General features: G+C 40.5%; 1 protein-coding gene across 3 annotated transcripts in view; it reads left to right on the forward strand.

Moving 5' to 3' along the window:
* CCDC83 (coiled-coil domain containing 83) overlaps positions 1–20507 on the forward strand; it is a 54834-nt gene that overhangs the window by 31391 nt on the left and 2936 nt on the right. For all 3 annotated transcript variants that reach the window (XM_059391549.1, XM_059391530.1, XM_059391539.1), the window contains 5 exons: positions 6036–6127; positions 8667–8735; positions 15324–15445; positions 19527–19603; positions 20122–20300. In XM_059391549.1, the coding sequence (XP_059247532.1) occupies positions 6036–6127; positions 8667–8735; positions 15324–15445; positions 19527–19603; positions 20122–20300 (539 nt within the window). The remainder of the gene's footprint in view (positions 1–6035; positions 6128–8666; positions 8736–15323; positions 15446–19526; positions 19604–20121; positions 20301–20507) is intronic.

Below are 20507 nucleotides of genomic sequence, written 5' to 3' on the forward strand. Positions count from 1 at the left end.
AATGAAAGAAGATGAGATTGGGAGGGAGACAAACCATAAGTGACTCTGACTCTTAATCTCACAAAACAAACTGAGGGTTGCTGGGGGGAGGGGGTTTGGGAGAAGGGGGTGGTATTATGGACATTGGGGAGGGTATGTGTTTTGGTGAGTGCTGTGAAGTGTGTAAACCTGGTGATTCACAGACCTGTACCCCTGGGGATAAAAATATATGTTTATAAAAAATAAAAAATTATATTAAAAAAAATAATAATAAAAAAAAATAAAAGACCAAACCAGAAAAAAAAAAGTAGAGAATAAAAGGGACACCTTCTGAGGCACCGAGGTGGCTCAGTTGGTTAAACGTCTGGCTCTTGGTTTCAGCTCAGGTCATGATTTTAGGGTCCTGAGATCAAGCCCTACATCAGGCTCCACACTCAGCAGGGCATCTGCTTGGAAATCTCTCTCCCTCTTCCTCTCCCCCTCCCTCCTGCTCTCTCTCTCTCTCTCTCTCTTTCTATAATAATAAATAAATAAATCTTTTTTTAAAAGGGAGAGGGGATACCTTTCTACACCCATCTATCCCCCAGCCCCTCGGACCCTCTCTCTAGATAAAACCACTATTACCAATTTTTGTAACTGTTGTCAGAAATATTTTGTATCAACATATACAAAGCATGCTACAAATACAATTTGGTACTTGCTTTTTCGTGTAACAATATGAACATTCTTATAGAACAGTACATATTAGCATTTTTTCATTCTTCCAGTAGCTACTTTGTTTTGTTGTATTATAATATTTTTACAAGCCCCCTACTCATAAGCATTAAGGTCCTTTCTTATATTGTACTAATACAAATAATGCTGCAATGAATATTCTTAAAAATCTCATTTTACTGTAATGAATATCCTTGTATTTCTATAATTTCATTTTTGTGTAACTGTAGGAAGGAATGGCTGTCCCAAAGCGCCCATTTATTTCTTTTTTATTTTGATAGGTATGGCCATCCATAGAGCTTGTACCCAGTTGACTAACTACCCCTATCCCATGCCCGACGTCTCCCTGTGTAGATGAGGATGCCTATGTTTCTGCATCTTCAACAACAGGGGTGTTAGCTTACTTTTTATTCTTTGCCAGTCTTAAAAGTAGAATGTTGTATCTCACTGTAACTTTAATTTCCACTTCTCTTATTATAAGTGATAGTGGATATCTTGTCAAAAGTTCAGGAAATGTAATGGGAAATATAGCTACATTTCCTTTTCTGTGAACCATCTGTTCACATCCCTTGCTCATTTTTCTACTGTGTTGTAAAGCTCTTTACATTTTAAGGAAATTAGCTCTTTAACTGTAACACAAAGTACAAATATTTCTGCCATTTGTCATTAGTCTTTTTTGATGGGCTATATTTATGGGGACATATGAAGGTTTAGAGTGCCCAAACTAGATTTTTATTTTATGATATCTGAGATGATGAATAAGTTGTCCAATATTTTCTTCTAGAATATTTATGGTGTCATTTTAATATTTACATCTTTGATTTTTCTCTGTGTCTATGAGGTAGGAAACCAGCTTTATTTTTTAGCAGATGGTAACCCTAACCTTAACCCTAACACTGTGTATCAAATAATTCATTTTAACCCTGCTGATTTGAAATGCTGACTTTATCATACTTTAGTTTCCCATGTGTATTTGGGTCTCTCCCTGTACTTTCTGTTCTGTTCCACTAATCTATGTATTTGTGTACCAGTACTATACCTTTAAAATGGTTATTATTTGGGGAAGTTTAAAAATTTTTAACCCCCCCCCAACGTTTCTTTATATTTTAAATTAAGAAGTCATCTTCTCAGATAAAATTATGAACCCATTATCTTAATCAGAAATTTGGATGATTTCTTTGAGTTGAAAAGTGTCATGCTGTGAATTCAGCTTTGGGATGGTGGTAATAACACTTAAACATATTGAATTATTTTCTGGTTAAGCCTTAGTCTGTAGCTGACTTTAGATGTCATAGGAAAATAGCTGTTATGGGCTTTTCTTATCTTCATTAGTTTTAGGGATTTCTCCTAACCATGTAGGTAGCAGCAGCAACTTGGCTTGGGGACTATGAAAATACTCTGGGGGCCAGTAATTGGACCATAGGTAAGAGCAGGACACTTAAATTGATTTATCTGGAGCCTTACTATTATATTGTTGTTTTTCTTCCCTTCCTCCATGATTTCTCTAGAATGTTCCTCCCACACCCATGATCATGGAGTTTACTTGCAAGGAACAAGTATCTTAGGGAAAGAGGTGGTTATTGAAACAGGACACTAAAAGTCAACTTTTTTAGTCTCAGTTTAAATTGGGGTGCTAATATAACAGACACCACATTTCAGAGTAAACTGAGAGACTGCCATGCTGAGGAGACAGAAAACTGAGTCCCAGTCTATACAAGAAGTTGGACAGGTCAAGAAAAGATTGTTGGAAATTAGGGGACAGTGTTTAGGAAGAGATCTTGGTGTGCTGTACGTCCTATGCTGTCCTACAAAGGGGCAGGTGAAGGGTAATTCTTCCGTCACCTCAGATCAAGATGGACAATCTTTGAGGAAATTCCTCAGATTGTTCAGTATGCATCCTCTGTGGCTTGGAGGTCTAGTCCTGAGAAATCTAGGGGGTAAGAGACTGACTGATCATTCTGACAGCAGAGCCAAAGGGGAAGCGGCTGCTGTCCTGAGCTAGGCCTGTGTCTTAGTCCTTTTAGACTACTACAACAAGATACATTGAGTGGGTGTTTTATAGACAACAGAAATTTATTTCTCACAGTTCTGCAGGCTGGGAAGTTCAAGATCAATGCCAGCAGTTTTGGTGTCTGGTGAATACCTACCTCCTGGCCCATAGACAGCCATCTTTAGTGGAAGGGACAAGGGAGCTCTTTGGAGTCTCTTTTATAAGTGCACTAATCTCATTCTTGAGGGTTCCCCCCTCTTGACCTAATGACCTCCCAAAGACCCCATCTAGACATATCATCACACTGGTGATTCTGTTGCAAGGCATGAATTGGGGGCAGGGGACCACAAATATTGTCTGCAGCAGGCTGCACTCTCAGAGTTTGTCATGGCAAAGCACAACGTGTCTCCTATGAATGTGCTGTGAGAGAGAGCTAGTACACAGTCCTGTTAGAGCTCGGGGATGGTGTCCTAATAGGACATAGGAGCCTGCATGCATGGGAGGGAGCAACAGATTGAGAGCCAGAGGCCAGAGGACAAGTTGTTGGCCAGCCTCAAGGACAGTACATCCCTGCATCAAGGAAACATGGGTGAAATAACTAGCAATGGGAAGGGTGGTCCCCTGAGGAACGTATAAAATTCTCCCATGGAAAAGGAATCAACCTTAAGTGCCAGCTAGGACCAGAAAGTGCCACATTAGCTTGAGACAGTCTCTGCCAAGTGAGAGGTTTCTTGTCCCTTTCCATGCTTCTCTTCAGCCTTGAGGGAGGAGGCACAGAAATGGTTATATGTCCAGGTTGGGAAGGGAATAGCCACAGCTTTGAATGGAGTTTCAAGTTTTAATTCCTACAAAAGACTGGATACGTTAATCCCTGATTGGAGGACTCTTATTATCACAAAGGATCCAGAAAAGGAAAAAATTTGCCATATATCTTGTTGGGAGAGTTTCTAGCCTCACAGTATGCATTTTAAAGGGAAGAGATAAAGCTAAGTTTGTTTGATGTCCCATGGTCATGTGTTTTGAATATATCACTTGCAGTGAGGAATGGGAAGACTAAAGATGGAAACAGAAGCCCAGTGGTAGCTCTAGCCATGGCTCCTCTCTACATTTATCTTCCATGGCCTGTGCCCCCTTCACGCGGCCTCTGCTTTGCTCTGTCCCATCCCCATTCTCTTCTTGCTTCCCATACACCAGTTCTTGCAGTTTTCTCCAGCCCAGATTCTGAAGAGCTGGTGTCATCACCTACCTAAAGAAGATGAGCAAAGACCTTTATCCATGCCTCCTCATGGGGCATGGGTCGGCCATTCTGTGGTCAGCTATCCATCCCTGCCTTATTTGGGACCATCCATGAGCTCTGGGGGGTGGTCGGGGAGGAAGCACCCAGAGCTGCTTCCCTGAACTTTGGTTGGGAGATGTTGGGATAGTGAATAGAGGACACACAGTCACTATTCTATCCAGGAAAAGGCTTTATTTCTCAATAAAAGGAAAGGCGACCTTAGTGAGGCCCAGCAATACAGAAAGTGTGGGGTTATGATAAGTCATTAGATATCAGAGTCACAGAGCATTTTTACTTTTGTCCTTCACCAGGTACACAGGACAGGAATCTCTAAAATTTCTTTGTACACTAAGATTTGGGTTCAAATGCACTTACAAAAAAGGAACATTACTTCTTTGAACATTGATTTCTTCATCTGTAAAAATGGGAGTCCATTGGTGATCTCCAAGAGACTCACAAGAGGCCACCTCCAGCCTCCCCACAGGAGGGGGTCAGCACGGTGAGGTCGTGTGACACTGATAAGTGTGTGAAAAGTGGGCAACAGACTTCCAGAAAACAGTGGGGGAGCAAAGCAACACGGAGCCAGACACAGCAGGGAAGGCAGAATGATGCAAAGCAAGCTTCAGCCAGCAAGGCTTTGCCATCAGCTTCTGAGAAGTGGCCACATTAGGGGTCTGAACAGCCAGGAGTGTAAAGCACAAAGCCACAGTCTCCCATGCTCCCATTGGCAACATTTCCAAATTTAAGGGGAGGAGATGTTTCATACTCCCAGCTTCTTTGGCTGTGTTCACAAATGCATGGTTAACTGTTGTTTCTCAAAGCAGCATGGGAATCACGAAAGCTAGCAATGAGATTTTTATATCCTCCCTTGTGCTGGTTACTCTGTTCTTCCGAAGATAAACAGTTCATAGAATTCATAGAATTTTATACGGAACTTGGAACAAGTTGGGTATTTTTATTGCTTTATCAGTGTTAATATGGCACTAGAGACAGCTATAACTTTAGTCAGAGCATATTTGATTATCTGGTTTTTTAGGATTTGCAGCAAAGAATTAATATTTAATCTTATCAAGCTCCAGGTGATGGTTTCTTTCAAACGTTAAGAATGAAAAATCCATTATAACTAAACTCCTGATCCATCGCAACTCTTAGACTGCCTGTTGCGTTTTGTTGGGTAGAAGTTTCAACTAAATAGCCACCCTTAGTCTAGTGGACTAGGTCCTGAATTGAAACAAATTCTATCAGAAATGAGATTGGAATGATTAAAATATCCAAGTGATAACTCCGAATGGGAGTAAGAAGAAGAGAGGTTGTCTGGCTGGGTATATGTGCGTTGGAATCATGAGGACTTCCAGTTTCTTATTCTCCACATGTCAGGTTAGACCAGTTTCCTTCCTCTCCACTCTCTACAGCAGCCTTAATGTCACTCTATCTCACTTTCCCTTGAACAGAGTTGTTGACGGCATGATTACGAAGCATCTTTCAAGGCCTAAAATGTTATGATCCTTTGCTCTCTCAATCCTGACTATGACATAAGAAAATCTGGAGAGAAGAAAGAATCCTGCACTTCTTCATACCTGTCCTCCTTTCTTGCTCTGAGCCCTACTCAGAATGAGGGGCTGACTTTCACGGCCCCTTCAGCCCTCTCTCCGTCTTCTCATTCTGTCTTTCCTGCCCAAGGAAACGCATGCCAAAAATACTGGAAATTTAGGTAGATGGACTCAGAGGTATAGGATGCTTCTCCCTCAGATAATCAAATCTTCTTTATGTTTCCGTTATGGGATCAGAGGTGTGTCATATGCAAGGTAGATGGCTACCCTAAAGTATTGGGAATTTTTAGAAAGACAATCCTTTGGAGAGACAGCATCTTAAGCTAATTCACATTAAGGTGTTGGCAAATTATTGGAGCATTTTTTCTAACAGGAGGTACTAGATGCTTCAGTAAAAATGTACCCTGAGAATTTGGGGGAAAAATATGTAGAAAGGAGCGGAGAGGATCATGGAAGATACAATTTATGAGCAGCATAGTTTTACCTAGGACTAGCCTTGTTAAAGCTTCTAATTTTCTTTTTAAAGAACACTATAAAGTCACTCTGGAAGATGCCAGAAAGAAAATAATCAGAGAAACTTTGTTGCAACTGGATCAAAAGAAGGAATGGGCCACACAGGTATATTTCAGTTTTCTTAAAAACAAAACAGAAGTTGCTCCCCTATTTTTTCCCATGGTATATTATAATGATTAAGAACCTGAGTTCTGAAGTTTGGCAGTTTAGTTTAAATCATGGTTCTACCACTTACTGGGAATATAAACTAAATTTGTTCCTTGACCTCTCTGGGCTTCAGTTTCCTAATTTTAAAAAAAGGGCAATAATGTTATTTACCTTTAAAGAAGAGTATGGGGATTAAATGAAATGATTTAAGTAGCATAGTGCTCATAAGGAACAAGAGCTCAGTAACTTACTCAGTTATTTTTAAGTAATAATAATGGCTACAACAAATTATTAAATACAAGTTTGGGATGCATTATAAAATGAAATATGATTTGTCTAAAAAGTACTGTCATATATATCCAAACCTAAGAGAGTACACTTTACATTGCGGAGCTTTAATATTTGGGGATATAAAAAATGTCTGAGGGGCGCCTGGACGGCTCAGTCAGTTAAGTGTCTGCCTTCAGCTCAGTTCATGATCCCAGCATCCGGGGATCGAGTCCCGCATCAGGTACCCTGCTCAGTGGGGAGACTGCTTCTCCCTCTTCCTGCTGTACCCCTCTGCTCATGCCCACTCTCTCTCTCTCTGACAAATAAATAAAATCTTAAGAAAAGTTTGAGATATAATTTCCAACATTTTATGTTTTCTAATCCCTTGTTTTTGCTGTCCTTCCCCTGCCCCCAGACCATCTCTGGTTACGAAGATCCCCACAGGGACTGTCTCTTCATTTAGAGTATCTCCTCTTCAAAATCATAAACATCTGGTCTTCTTTAAAGTTCTTCGCTGAATTTCAGTTGCTATTGTTTGTTGCTTAACTGTTAGTTCAATTGTTCTTTCAGTTACTATCCTACTGCATGACTTTTACATACTTATACAAGTATAGAGGATTATGGAGAACTGACCAATGGTTTATTTGCCCATAAAATTCAGCCCATTTGGGACTGAATATGATGAAACGGTGAAGTCAACAATGAAATGATCTGAACATAGTTAAGATGATTAAAAATGCATCTTTAGATCAAATATATTTCAAATATACACATTCAATATATCGTGAGGACTGTTCCAGATACTGCTCTGAGCATTTTACATGCATGTCTCTCAACAATCCTATAAGGCAGGGACTCACTAATGAGAAGACTGAGGCACAGAGAAATTTTTGTGGCTTTCCTAGAGCAAGTGGCAGAATTCCAGATGTCTCCTTCAGATCATCGTTCTTAATCACTAGCTGATACATTGTCTTTTCTCTACATTAATGGCGAATACCCACACATGTGAGTGAATTTTCCCCATTTTATCTGGCTATTTTAGTATAACTTTAGCTTCTGATAATCCACTGTTGTGCAACCTTGGCTGCATATGGAGGTCACCTGAGAAGTTTGGTTAACTCATTTGGTTCCTCAGAGATGCTCATGTAATTGGCCTGTGATGTTGACTTGGTTTCTGGATTTGTCAAACTGCCCAGGAGATTCTAGCATGCACCCAAAGTTGAAGACCCCTGCTCCATTGTTAGTGAATGAAACCACTAGCTGACTAACTTCCGTTATGAGATGTATTCTGCTTCTGTTCAATTCTGTGTTCCAGGACACTTAAGAGCTATCAGTGGCAGCTGGAGTAGAAAAGGTCTTGGTTCCTAGGGAATGTAGGTGCACCCTTAGTCTAATTAGCATGATTTGAAGAAAAAAAAATATTGCGAATCTTCCAATTCAAAAATGTTGCGAATCTTCCAATTCAAAGACTTCCTAACATATTTTTAAATTACTTCTGTCTGTGTTTATGATCTATAAAATTTTTCCTAATCTCTCTTGTTTTGGTTATGCCCTTCGGTTACTGAATGTGGAATTTCTAGCACGGTATCCATATAAAAGTACCTCACAGATAAATGCAATCTTTCATCCATTATAAAGTTCCTTTGGGGAAAACTATAAATAAACAAAAATTGAAAATGAATTTACATTTTATGAACTACTGACAAAGTGATGCTTTTCTGTTTTCTTCATCTAAAATGATTTTCTCCAGGAGACAGTCTAGTTACCCTGAAACTATTTGCTATTAAGTTTGTAAATATGTATATTTTTATTATTGACATGCAGAAGTCTTTCAGATTAAAAATAATAGTAATAGTAAGAGAATCTACTCATGGTTTTGCTCTATGTTGGATTATGTCTGTGACCATAAACTTGAAGAGTATTTGGTCCCTGCATTTCACCCGCTTTCATCATGGAACAGATCACTTAATGAATTGATTTCATCATGGCAATCAGATTCAGTCACAATGAAAGCCCAGTTGAATGGATAGCTATTGTCCAGTTCTCTAAATCACCTGTATCAGGCAGCGTGAATCAGCCAAAAATAACATGAGAATAAAGAACAACTGAAGCAAAAGTTCTTAGATATATTTCCAAAATAATTGCAAAACATAATGTAAAATGATCAGGTAAGTTCATTGTGAAGCACCTGCTGCAAGTCTTCCTTAATACAGAAACTTTCTTTTAGAATGCCATACGGTTCATTGACAAGGGCAGCTACCGAGAGATCTGGGAGAATGACTGGCTGAAAAAGGAGGTAGGTGGAATTTTATTTTATTTATTTATTTTAAAAGATTTTATTTATTTATTTGACAGATAGAGATCACAGGTATGCAGAGAGGCAGGCAGGGGGTTGGGGGTGATGAGGCTCCCTCCTGAGCAGAGAGCCTGATGCAGGGCTCGATCCTAGGACCCTGAGATCATGACCTGAGCCGAAAGCAGAAGCTTAAACCACTGAGCCACCCAGGCACCCCAGTAGGTGGAATTTTAAAAAACAATTTCTTCTTTCTCATTTTTTTGAACTGGAAAGGACTTTAATTTATGAGCCGAAGACATGGGAAAAGCACAGAATTGTGACTAGCTAAAGTAAAATTTAAGTGGAATCCTAATCTTATTACGAGCTGTTACTCAATGAATACCATCAATAATTTCAATAACAACCAGAAATCATTTTTGGCATCCTGACTCATATACTCAAATGTATGAAGCTTCTTTATGCCCTAAAATTGATCTGGTCTTCCTCAAGACTCTACTTCCTTCTGGGTAGTGGGAGGAAGGCTGAAGGATCATTCTAACCTCATTCCCTGCTGTTTTTGAATTGCCTTTTTGGGATGACATAGTCTCCTTTGCATAAGTGTTCAGTCGGTTAGATTTCCTTACTTCCCCCTGCTCTGCTCCAAGACAGATCCTGTTATATAAGGAGGTGGGGCTTACATACCCTCTTGTGGGGCATGTCACTGAAGAGGGCTTAGATCTGTGGGTTTCCTTTGGATCTTTGCTCCCTCTGCCTTTCGTCTGTACAGGACATGCTTTCGTCTGCTCCCTGCACTGGTGACTTCTGAATGGACTGCTCTGACCTTGTGGACCTCATGTTGCAGCCAATACCAAACCCACAGTTGCAGCCATTTGCCAGTGGTCAAGATGTCCCTACCCATTGCAGGCTCTACATCCTATCCTAGCTTGGTCATCAGACTCTCTTCACACCTCTTTCTGGAGAACATGTGGGAACTAGTGGCGCAGTGTGCTACCTTAGACCCTTAAGTCTGGGTCTCCCTATACCAGCGCTGCAATACTGCTCTCACTGAATGTGGTCATGGGAGGACTTCTAGACCTTCTTTGTTATGAGGCACTGTCCTGTGCTCCTCACTCTGTACAGACCACACCCTCTGTCTTCCCTCCTTACACTCATGTACCTGGAAGACTCCCAACTCTCTTTTAGGCACAGACTTTGATGCTTAATTTCTTTCTGAATCATTTTGTATTTCCCCCAGAAAGTGTTGGGTACTTTTTACTCTGTGCTCTCTTGTTTCATGACTCTTGTTAAAATATGTTGAAAGTGTCTGTTTTTGCATCTATCTCTTCATTGCAGAGAGCAGGCTATGCATTTTACACTGCATATCCATGAGAACTAATAAATAATCTATGTTCAATATATAGTTATTGAATAAAAGGATGTCCATGAGTATAGATATATTCATTCGAGATATGAATCAAGTACATGGCTTAGATCTTGGGTAAAGATGTGAAAGCATGTTATTGGATAAAAGAGGTAGATAATCTTTGGTCTAGATACTACAAGGTGCTACAGAAGATGTGCAAAACTCACTTCTTGGAAATTCCCTTTATATCCAGACAAGTAGTCACCAACCTGTGCTCAGATACGGTCCATGAAAGAACAGTCACTCTCTTTTGGAAGAATATATATGTACATGATTCTCAAATATGCGTGTTCAACACTAACATGTGTGTCCGTAGCTCTAGACCTGTATCTTTATTTGCCTACCAAATATTTCCACATGGATGTCCCAAAGGTACTCAACATAACTAAAGCAGGATTCGTTAAATTTCTCTTTAAATTTTCACTTCTTACATCTCCTTTTTCACCATCTGCTCAGATACCTGAAGCAAAAATGTCACTATCACCTTCTCTTCTCTTTTCCTTGCCCCCTATTTGGCTGAATAGAATTGGTGAATCTGGGAAACAAGTAATTTAAAAATTAATGTGCTTTCTATGATAGCAACTATTACCTTTAAGCTGCCCTTATAAAGTCATGGTAAACAGGAGTCCAAACTACTTCCAAAATGAATCAAGATGAATCCCTAGTTTTAAAAAATGAATATTGATTTCAAAAACGCAAAGTGAATGGGTGCCTGGGCGGCTCAGTTGGTTAAGCATCTGCCCTCAGCTGAGGTCATGATCCCAGTGTCCTGGGATGAAGGCCCTTGTGTTGGGCTTTTTACTTAGTGGGGAACCTACTTCTCCCACTCTCTTTGCTCCTCCCCCTGCTCTTGTGCACATGCCTCTCTTTCTCTCTCCAGCTGAGATGCCTAAATTATAACTATTACCCTATTTCTGCTTCTGTACCTTCGCTTGCTAACCCATGAGGAGATGGAAAAATACCAGCAGACTTTCTGTAGGCACTCTGTAACCACACAACCCCCACCCAGAATTGAACCTAGCAGAGTGGCCGCTCCCGGACCCCCACCCGGCTCTGGGCCGAGAAATAACAGCCATCTGGCACCAGAGACACCCCCACCCAGAATTGGACATGACAAAGAGACTGCCCCCGGACCCCCCACCCAGCTTTGGGTACGGGAGATAATAACCATCTGGCACCCCGGCAGGGTGACCCCGGCCAATCCTGAGGGGGCACATACCCTAGCAGTGCCAACTAAGCAGTTTGAAGAATGACAGCCCTTTGACCTAACCAATAATCTAATCCCAGCCTTTTCCCGTTCTGTGCAATGTAGTCATATTATAGAGTTGCCGTTTGATTTTCCCGCGGTATGTAGTGATTTGTTACGAGATACTATGATGTATGCTAAGTCCCTCCCTCCCCAAATAGTGTATAAAAAGTGCTGTGATCCTGAGCTCAGGATCTCTTAGCGTCACCAGCAACGAGTGCGCGGAGGTCCGGGTTCGAACTTGTAATAAACGACCCTTGCTGTTTGGCTTTGACTCTGGACTCTGGTGGTCGTCTTTGGGGGGTCTTGGAATTTGGGCACAACACAGTAAATAAATAAAATCTTTTTAAAAAACCCCAAAACTCAAGGTGAGCCTAACAGTTAAAGAATATTAGGGAGCAGTTTAATCTTGATACTTTTATTGAATATAACAGCATAATCCTAATTAATAATAATTTAACAATTCAAATCTTAAGTCTTATGTCATAGATATTAGATTCAGAGAGAATACCTGTAAAAATTTATATCTGACTGATAAGAAAGGGTTTTTTTTGGTGTTTTGATCCTTCTTACTAAAGCCACAAATGATATTTTGTTTCATTTTATTTTTTATTTCCCCTGATTCAGTAGAAATAAAAGATAGGAAAAATGTCAAGTTTAATTAAATCATGAACAAAAGAGCTTAGTAATAAAGGACAAATCATTTTAAGGAAATTTAATAGACTTAATTTCTCCTTATTTCAATAAATACTTATTTTAGCATTATTAAATTTACTCATAAAATTAATTAATACCATCCCTGGGTGCACTTGGGTGGCTCAATGGATTAAAGTCTCTGCCTTTGACTCAGGTCATGATCTCAGCATCTTGGGATCGAGCCCCGCATCAGGCTCTCTGCACAGCAGGGAGCCTGCTTCCTCCCCTTTCTCTGCCTGCCTCTCTGCCTACTTGTGATCTCTGTCTGTCAAATAAATAAATAAAATCTTTAAAAAAAATTCTTAAAAAAAAATACCATCTCTGGCTATAAGTATTATCACAAGAATTGAAAATTGCCCAGAAATAGAATAATGTATGTCAATTAATTTCTTTGAGAGAGGTTTAGAATGATTAACAAGGGATATTCAATAATGGAACTCTTGCAGGAAAAATGTGTCATTAAAGGTACTAAAATAGCGGTGCCTGGGTGGCTCAGTGGGTTAAGCCGCTGCCTTCAGCTCAGGTCATGATCTCAGGGTCCTGGGATCAAGTCCCGCATCGGGCTCTCTGCTCAGCGGGGAGCCTGCTTCCTCCTCACTCTCTCTGCCTGCCTCTCTGCCTACTTGTGATCTCTGTCAAATAAATAAACAAAATCTTTAAAAAAAAAAAAAGTACTAAAATACAGTGCAAAAAAAAAAATAATGGAAGTCCTGAAAGCATTTCTCTATTTAACTATCTTTCACCGATAACCAAAAACTTGTATCTGTGGAAAAGATATGTAGTGTCCTATGCATGACTTACATTATCTGGTTTTATTTAGCATGATAGTTAAGGAAGGGAAGAAAACTGAAATTTCCAAATGACTTAGATTCATTCATTCAACAAACAGAAAGCCAATAAAAACTAGACAAAGGGATTCAAAGAGGTTAGCAATCAGAGTTTCAAGTGTGAGAAGGCATGAAACTAACTTGCATCTTTCAGGGGAGATTTTCAAGAGCACACATTTAATTCAGGATCCTAAGTCTCTAACTTATAATAGTTTAAATTATCTTTCTCAAACTCTTAAGTACATTTCTGGGTATCTAGGGAGAAGCCCAGATGGGGAGAGAAAAGCGGTCTTCTACTTCCTCCTTTTAACTTTCTTACCCTAATGTAAATAAATACCTAATGTAAAGGTATTTATATGGTGATAAAAAGGAAGTAGTTTTCATTTCCCTAATATTTCAAAAGACTGGAAACAGTAATTGTTGGGAACCTTAGTTAGTAGTCCAAAGGGTCAGTGATGCCACAAGATATCCTTAGCTTGGAAGATCGGACTTAACTCCCCAAAAAGGACCTCTTCCTTCTCAGTTTTGGAAGGAGACCAAGAACTGTGTGTGCTGCCTTCCAAGCATGCCAAGCCCTTGGGTCAAACATTTCCAAATGTCCTATCAATTCCTTCTGTTTACAAACTCTAAATATAATTTTCCTCATTCTTTGACATTTGAAAATTATTAACTTTTCCTTAAGGCATTCAAGCCCATAATCAAGCTGATGATTTCCCAATGCACGAGATGCTAAAGCACCAATCCCTAAAAGCTTTCTATAATTTAGTATTATGGACTTAAAATGGTTTACTAAATAGTTTAAGGCAGGTAAATAATATATGCTTTTCTTTCTAACGATAAACCTCCAGCAATATTTGAGCCTTTTCAATGGCACTAGTATCGCTTTATGTTACTGTTACTTGTGTATTTGTTCACCGGATTGTAAGCCTCTTTGAGGGAAACTCATTCACTTTTGCATCCTTCAATGTCTCACACAGAACCTTGCCCGTAGTAGGAATTTAAGCATTTAATACATGACTTACGTGAGAGATATGCATGTAGTAATACACAGAATGTTTTCAGATTCCAAAAGTACAAGTTAAAAATGTTAGTTATCTAAGTACTCATCTCAGCTACGCTCTTGGCAACACCAAACAAGAGATACTGAATCTAAACCCCTGAACCTTGTTTGTTTCATCATATTCCCTTGAGATACTTACTTTTTCCAGTTTATCTCCATTATTCCCATCAGCATATCACTTTCTCTTTTATAGTCTTTTTTAAAAAACATTTATTTATTTATTTTAGAGAGAAAGCATGCTAGGAGGGAGGGGCATAGGAAGAGGGGGAGAGAGAATCTCAAGCAGACTCTCCACTGAGCCCAGAGTAGACATGGGGCTTGATCTCACGACCCTAAGATCATGACTTGAGCTGAAATCAAGAGTCAGATGCTTAACTGACTGAGCTACCCAGGTACCCGTTTTCTATACTCTTCTAATTCTCCTATTGTCCTGACCTATCTCCATGAGCACCTCACAATGCAGCACCTGTATAGCTCATGCTACATGAGGCAGGCAGAGAGGTGAGCCTAGTAACATCCTATATATCTTTCCCACTGTCTAAGTCTTTAGACAAAGTTTCCAAAATATCCTTCTTAAAGATTGATGGGAATTCCATCAAAAGAAGCAGCAAATTTTGTTCATATTTAATTAAGTTAATCATATTTCTTTAGTAAACATGAAACCCATGTCTACCTATGACCTTCCATCACCTGCAAAAAAAAACCAAAAAAAAAAAAAAAAAAACAAACCCTTTAGCATTATTTCCCTAATTGTCCAGTTTCTCTCCTACTCCCCACATCCATTTTGTATCTATCCAAAACCAAAATAACTGCCTAACCTGTGGTTTGTTCTGCCTAGAGTGTACCTTCTTTTGTTGTCTGAAGAATCCCGACTTGGTCTTCAAGATCCAGATTAGATGTCATTTCCTCTATTAATTCTCCCTTACCCCCTACCCCAGACCTAGAGTGAAACTCCCACCATAGCTGAGCATCTTCTGTTATGGTTTGATCACACTGCTTTTTGTTTTTATCACCATCTTCCTCCATTTAAGCACGATAAGTTAATTAGTCTTATTTTCATGTTTATCTCTACCTCCAGCACATAGAACGCACCAGGGTTTCTGAAGAGTAGGAAAAGACAACTCCTGCCATTCACTAGTAACTGCATAACCATGTAAACAAGTTCTGCAAACAATCCAGAAAAGTGACCCACTCATCACTTCTTAGAGAGGAAGGACAAAGCAAACCCAGTGATAAATAATACAGGATAGATCTTCCCCTCAGGCAAATGGACTTTAAGGAGTTGAGTATTTTACAGAAGACCATGTTGAACTAAGTGAACAAGTACCAATATCCATCCATTCTCTTCTGAGAACAGATTGCAAACCACAAGAAGGAAGTTGAAAAATTGGAAAACATTATTCATGAACTGGAAGAAGAAAATTTGGTGCTTATTGATCAACTATTCAACTGTAGACTTGTGGATCTCAAAATACCCAGGTGAAAGTCATTAGCATATCTAGAAAGTAGCTTGTAAACATTTGTATGTGTAAGAAGTTGTTATTTTTAAAAGATGATATAATTTTTTAATGCTCTAGCTGGATGGCAATAGCTGCAAAGAAAGGCACTCATGACATGGCCACGGTGAAGGTGAAAGATTATTACAACCGGCTGTGCATACATGCTAACTTTGGCTTGCTTCTTTTAACAATGCACTGTAATCTTAACAGCAAACACTAACCAGGAACATCACAACTGCTGACCTTCAAAAGCCTCCAGGTCAGCAGGGAAAATGGGCATAAAAATAAAAGCATACCTGTGCAGCAGAAGATAGACCAAGGTGTGATCAGCTTTGCTGTAGCTTCCTGGAGGTCTTCTGCCCTTAGGGATACCTTGTGGACTGTAACATTGTTTCCTTTGATAGTGGAAGAGTAGAGCTACCTTCCAGGCAGAGAAAATAGCCTTGCATTCCAAGTCACATTTATTCCTGAGCAAGAGAAACCAAAAGTGTATTTTAGGCTCTCTCTTTTTCTGAACTGACAAAAGAATTCTTAACACACCAGTCTTGAGGAAAACTGGGATCCTGGAATATGGAATTCAAATTCAGAGTGGTGGTGATGATTTGGGCAAGCTGTCAGAAACCACTGATACCCCGAAGAGTAGCATGTTTAGGAAGAGAGGGGAAACCAATCACACCGATGCAGGCTGTGCATGTGGAAGACGGGAGACAAATGTCTTGGTCCAGGAGTTAAAGCTGAGAAACTAAACATGGTGAAAGGGCCACAAAAAGTTCCTACCCGAATAGTTCTTGTGGTTTGCATGGCATGAAAAAATACTGTTTGTGACAGAGTATTTCTTGTTCACAAACTTCCCGATGTGTTCCAAGCAGGGTGGCTACAGGTATTGTGGGCTTTCGTTTGCTGGGCTAAGGTATGGGCTGCGGGATACAAGCATAGAGAAACAGGAATCATGTAGCTGCGTTACAGGCTGAAGCCTGGCAGGGCAGTATAGAGAAGGGGCCGGCCACCTGTTCCCTTACACAAGGTCCCTGGAGAGGTAGACGCCTGTGCAGACGTGGCGGGCAGTCGACTGTTTACTGAACTCCTGAATTCCCAGTCTCTTGAGCTGATGCCCTCAAGGAGTCCTAGGGGGTGTGGGCCTTAGCGTCCCCCCAGGAAGCGACACACTCTTGTCAGCCCCCTCCTCTTTGATCAGGTCTCCAGCTCCACGCTCCTGTCCATCCTGCTTCTGCTGTCACCTTCTTAGCCAGCAGGTCTTCATCTCTGCAGCCACGGCTGGCGCTTTCCCTGCCTCCGCTGTTGTCTTTCCTTCTTTTCTCAACAGGCCCAATCTTAGAAAGGAGCTACCCTCCAAACTGCCAGCCCCATTTGCTGCTTTGGTCCGCTCAGTCTTCTCTATCTGATTTGGTGCTGCCACGGAAGGGAATGGCTTGTTCTACAAAGGGGAATTCTTTCACTGGCCACAGAGAACTGGGTTGTAATGGGCAGGGAGATGAGCAACTCTTCATGGAGATTTTCATGAAATTGTTTGCAACTTAACTTTGTCAGGTGCAACTTAACTCTACCCAATTTAACCCCTAGCCCCACAAAAATCCTCAATAAAACTGACAGTGTTCATTAGTGCCTTGTGGCTTGGTTTTCTTTAGTGAGAGACCTGAGTGTTTAGTCTGGCTTCTGAGTTGGGAGAGATGCGTTCAAAATCTGACCAAGCAAAAAGAAAGCATGGGCAATGTGTAGGAGAACCCGGTTAGGAGCCCTGGTACATGCTTCCATGGCACCCTAATCTTTTCCTTCATGACCTGTATTTATCACACTTGTGATTACTTATTTAATGGCTGCTACCTTGCTAGATTATAAATTCCTTGGGGGCAAGTGTTTAGGATATTTTAGAAAGATCTGCATAAAGGAACAGAAATGTGTTAACCCTTAATTATCTGTTCCACCACTTCTCCAGGATAACTTTTGAGTGTATTCAGCAACTTTTACTATAAGCCATTTTCAAGTCAAAGAAATATAATACATATTGCATATTTTATGGCAACTCAGTCTTGTCATATACTAGGAGGGTGAGAAATACACACAAACTATGCCCAAAGGACATACAAAAAGTGTTTTCCTATTTGGCTCAAGAATGGGGGTATTTTAGCTAACAGAGTTACTACCTTTCCCATCCAGTGCTCCCCAGACTTCCTCCTTCACAACTCACATAGAATGTCATAGTATCTGCTAGACACGTGAGATGAGGTGAACGTCCACCACAGGTGACTGCCCAGGGACCCCAGCACCACAGAATTGAGGCTAAGTGGACCAATACTTACAAATCTAACACTAACTTCATATAATAACATTCTTTTTATTTTTTGTAAGATTTTATTTATTTGTCAGAGTGAGCACAGGCAGACAGAGTGGCAGGCAGAGGCAGATGGAGAAGCAGGCTCCTGCTGAGCAAGGAACCCAATGTGGGACTCGATCCCAGGACGCTGGAATCATGACCTGAGCCAAAGGCAGCGGCTTAACCAACTGAGCCACCCAGGCATCCCATATAATAACATTCTTTAAGTATTTTCCATATTATCAAGTGTTGGTGCACTGTGGTGATAAAAGGTGACAACGAATTAATGGTTATGAGAGAATCCACATCTAAATGTTTAAGACATTTAGTATGATCATAATGATTCAAAGTGGGAAAACCAGGAAAGAAGAGAATTCTAAGACCTCAGACATGTCTACCTGCAGACCAGAGCTACATGTGAAAGTGACCTTTACTGAGCTGAACCTTAAAAAGCCTTTACAAACATAAATATTGTATGCAGTTATATTATTTGCTGGAGACTTACGCATTTTGAATAACACTTTACTCCTGTTCTTTAAATAATTGACAACCTATAATCCAGGGGCTTCACTCTGATTGCTGAGCTGGTAAGCATGGGGGCTGGTTTGAATATCTGCAAGAGTCCGATTCACACTGTCTGCAGGCAAAGCTATCAGGAGCTTTCAAGACATCATATACTCTGGTTGAAAGTTCAGTGGAGGGGGGCGCCTGGGTGGCTCAGTGGGTTAAGCCACTGCCTTCAGCTCGGGTCATGATCTCAGGGTCCTGGGATTGAGCCCCATGTCGGGCTCTTCGCTCAGCGGGGAGCCTGCTTCTCTCTCTCTGCCTGCCTCCCTGCCTGCTTGTGATCTGTCAAATAAACAAATAAAATCTTTAGGGAAAAAAAAAAAAAGAAAGTTCATTGGGTGCCGAAAAGCAGAGCACAGGCTTACACATGTGCACCGAGAGCTGCGTTGGTGGACGTACACATCACCTGCCACTTGGTGTCAGCCGGAGCCTCCATGTCATCTGGGATTCCTGCTGCTCACTGTCTTTCTCTTTTTCTCTTCATTTTTTTTTTTTTTTAAAGATTTATTTATTTGACAGACAGAGATCACAAGTAGCCAGAGAGATAGAGAGAGAGGAGGAAGCAGGCTCCCTGCTGAGCAGAGAACCCGATGTGGGGCTCGATCCCAGGACCCTGGGATCAGGACCTGAGCCGTAAGCAGAGGCCTTAACCCACTGAGCCACCCAAGCGCCCCTTTCTCTTCATTTTAAAACCATCCATTCAAGCCCCAGTTGTCCCTCACCTGAATAACTACAATAGCACCCTAACAGGTGTCGTGCTCACTTTCATTCCCAGGACATTAAGTGTGTTATTCCCTTATCATGCAATGCCCTTCCTTACCCCAAGCCCTTCCCTGGCAAACAGTCCCTGGTTCTTCAAGACTCAGTTCAGGTACCGTCTGCACCTGGAAACCTTTCCTGACTCCTAAAGCTCCATCAGGTGTTGCTTCTGTCCCTCAGCATTTGTCACACTCGCCTACTCACCCATCAGGGTAGAGACCATCACCCTAAAATACTGTAGGCCTCTCTGTACCCCACTGGGCCTCATGGACCTCAAAGGTATAAACTATGTCTCATTTTTCATCTATGTGTCTCCAACACCTACCAGAGAGAAAGACACCAGTGAGCAGATGGTGTAATATTTGTTGACTGACAGGCTGTTTTTCTCATTTGTTCTTTTTAGGCAACTATATCTTACTCAAGCTGCTGGACTGAAACCTCCGCCTAAAGCGCCTTTGGAGTTGCCAGAAATATATGGGGGTATTATTTTATTGTAATAAGTGATACGGTTTTTTTAAGTTAACAAATACTTACTGAGCATCTATTATAGACAGGTACCTCATAACCAGGAGCTATTCAGGGAATAAATACATGCCAGCTTCTCCATATTTCTCTTCTTGCAGCTTTCTCTAGTCCTGTTTTCAAATTAAAGTCACTATGTTTTAGAATTACATTAAATACTCGTGAGAGGGATGGGGTGCTGTCTACACTGGTGTGTTTTTGGTTCCTGTTTAGTCAACCAACCAAAATACCAGCACGCACATAAGTTACCATATGATGTAAGTTACCATATGATTACCAAAACCTAACAGCTAACAGAAAGGCATACAACTTAGAGATTTTAAACATGGGAATCACTCTCACCTTAATACATAGATTCTATATTTTTCAAAGCTCTTTCAAATTAAAAGTGTGAGAAAGTGTATATTGTACTTTCATTTTTCTCGATCCCCAAATAACCAATTTCTTTGTATTCATCCAAAAATTGCAACCTGCAGAAGTAAAAGGTAGAGACCTCATGAGCTCATCAGCAGAGGACAGTGCTTTGTATCTCAGTCATGAGGATGGTATCAGATATGCCAAGCAACTGCAGACAGATGAAGAAAACAGCTCATGTATAGAGTTTGGGCCCTCTGATATTAAATACTTACTATATGAGGATGAGAAGGATTTCAAGGTAAGATTCATGAAAAAAATTTTTGAGTACTACGAGTATTCATGTACTTTTGAGTACATGTCATTTTATTGATTGAGAAAATTAACTTAAAACATGGATATTGAAAAATTCTATTTAGACTAACTTATTAGTAAAGTTGGCCCACCATTCATATCTCTCACTAGATAGAATTTTCACTTCTACTCTTGTGCATTTTGCTACATATAT

The sequence above is a fragment of the Mustela nigripes genome, chromosome 1, assembly GCF_022355385.1.
Source record: "Mustela nigripes isolate SB6536 chromosome 1, MUSNIG.SB6536, whole genome shotgun sequence".
NCBI classification, from domain to species: domain Eukaryota; kingdom Metazoa; phylum Chordata; class Mammalia; order Carnivora; family Mustelidae; genus Mustela; species Mustela nigripes.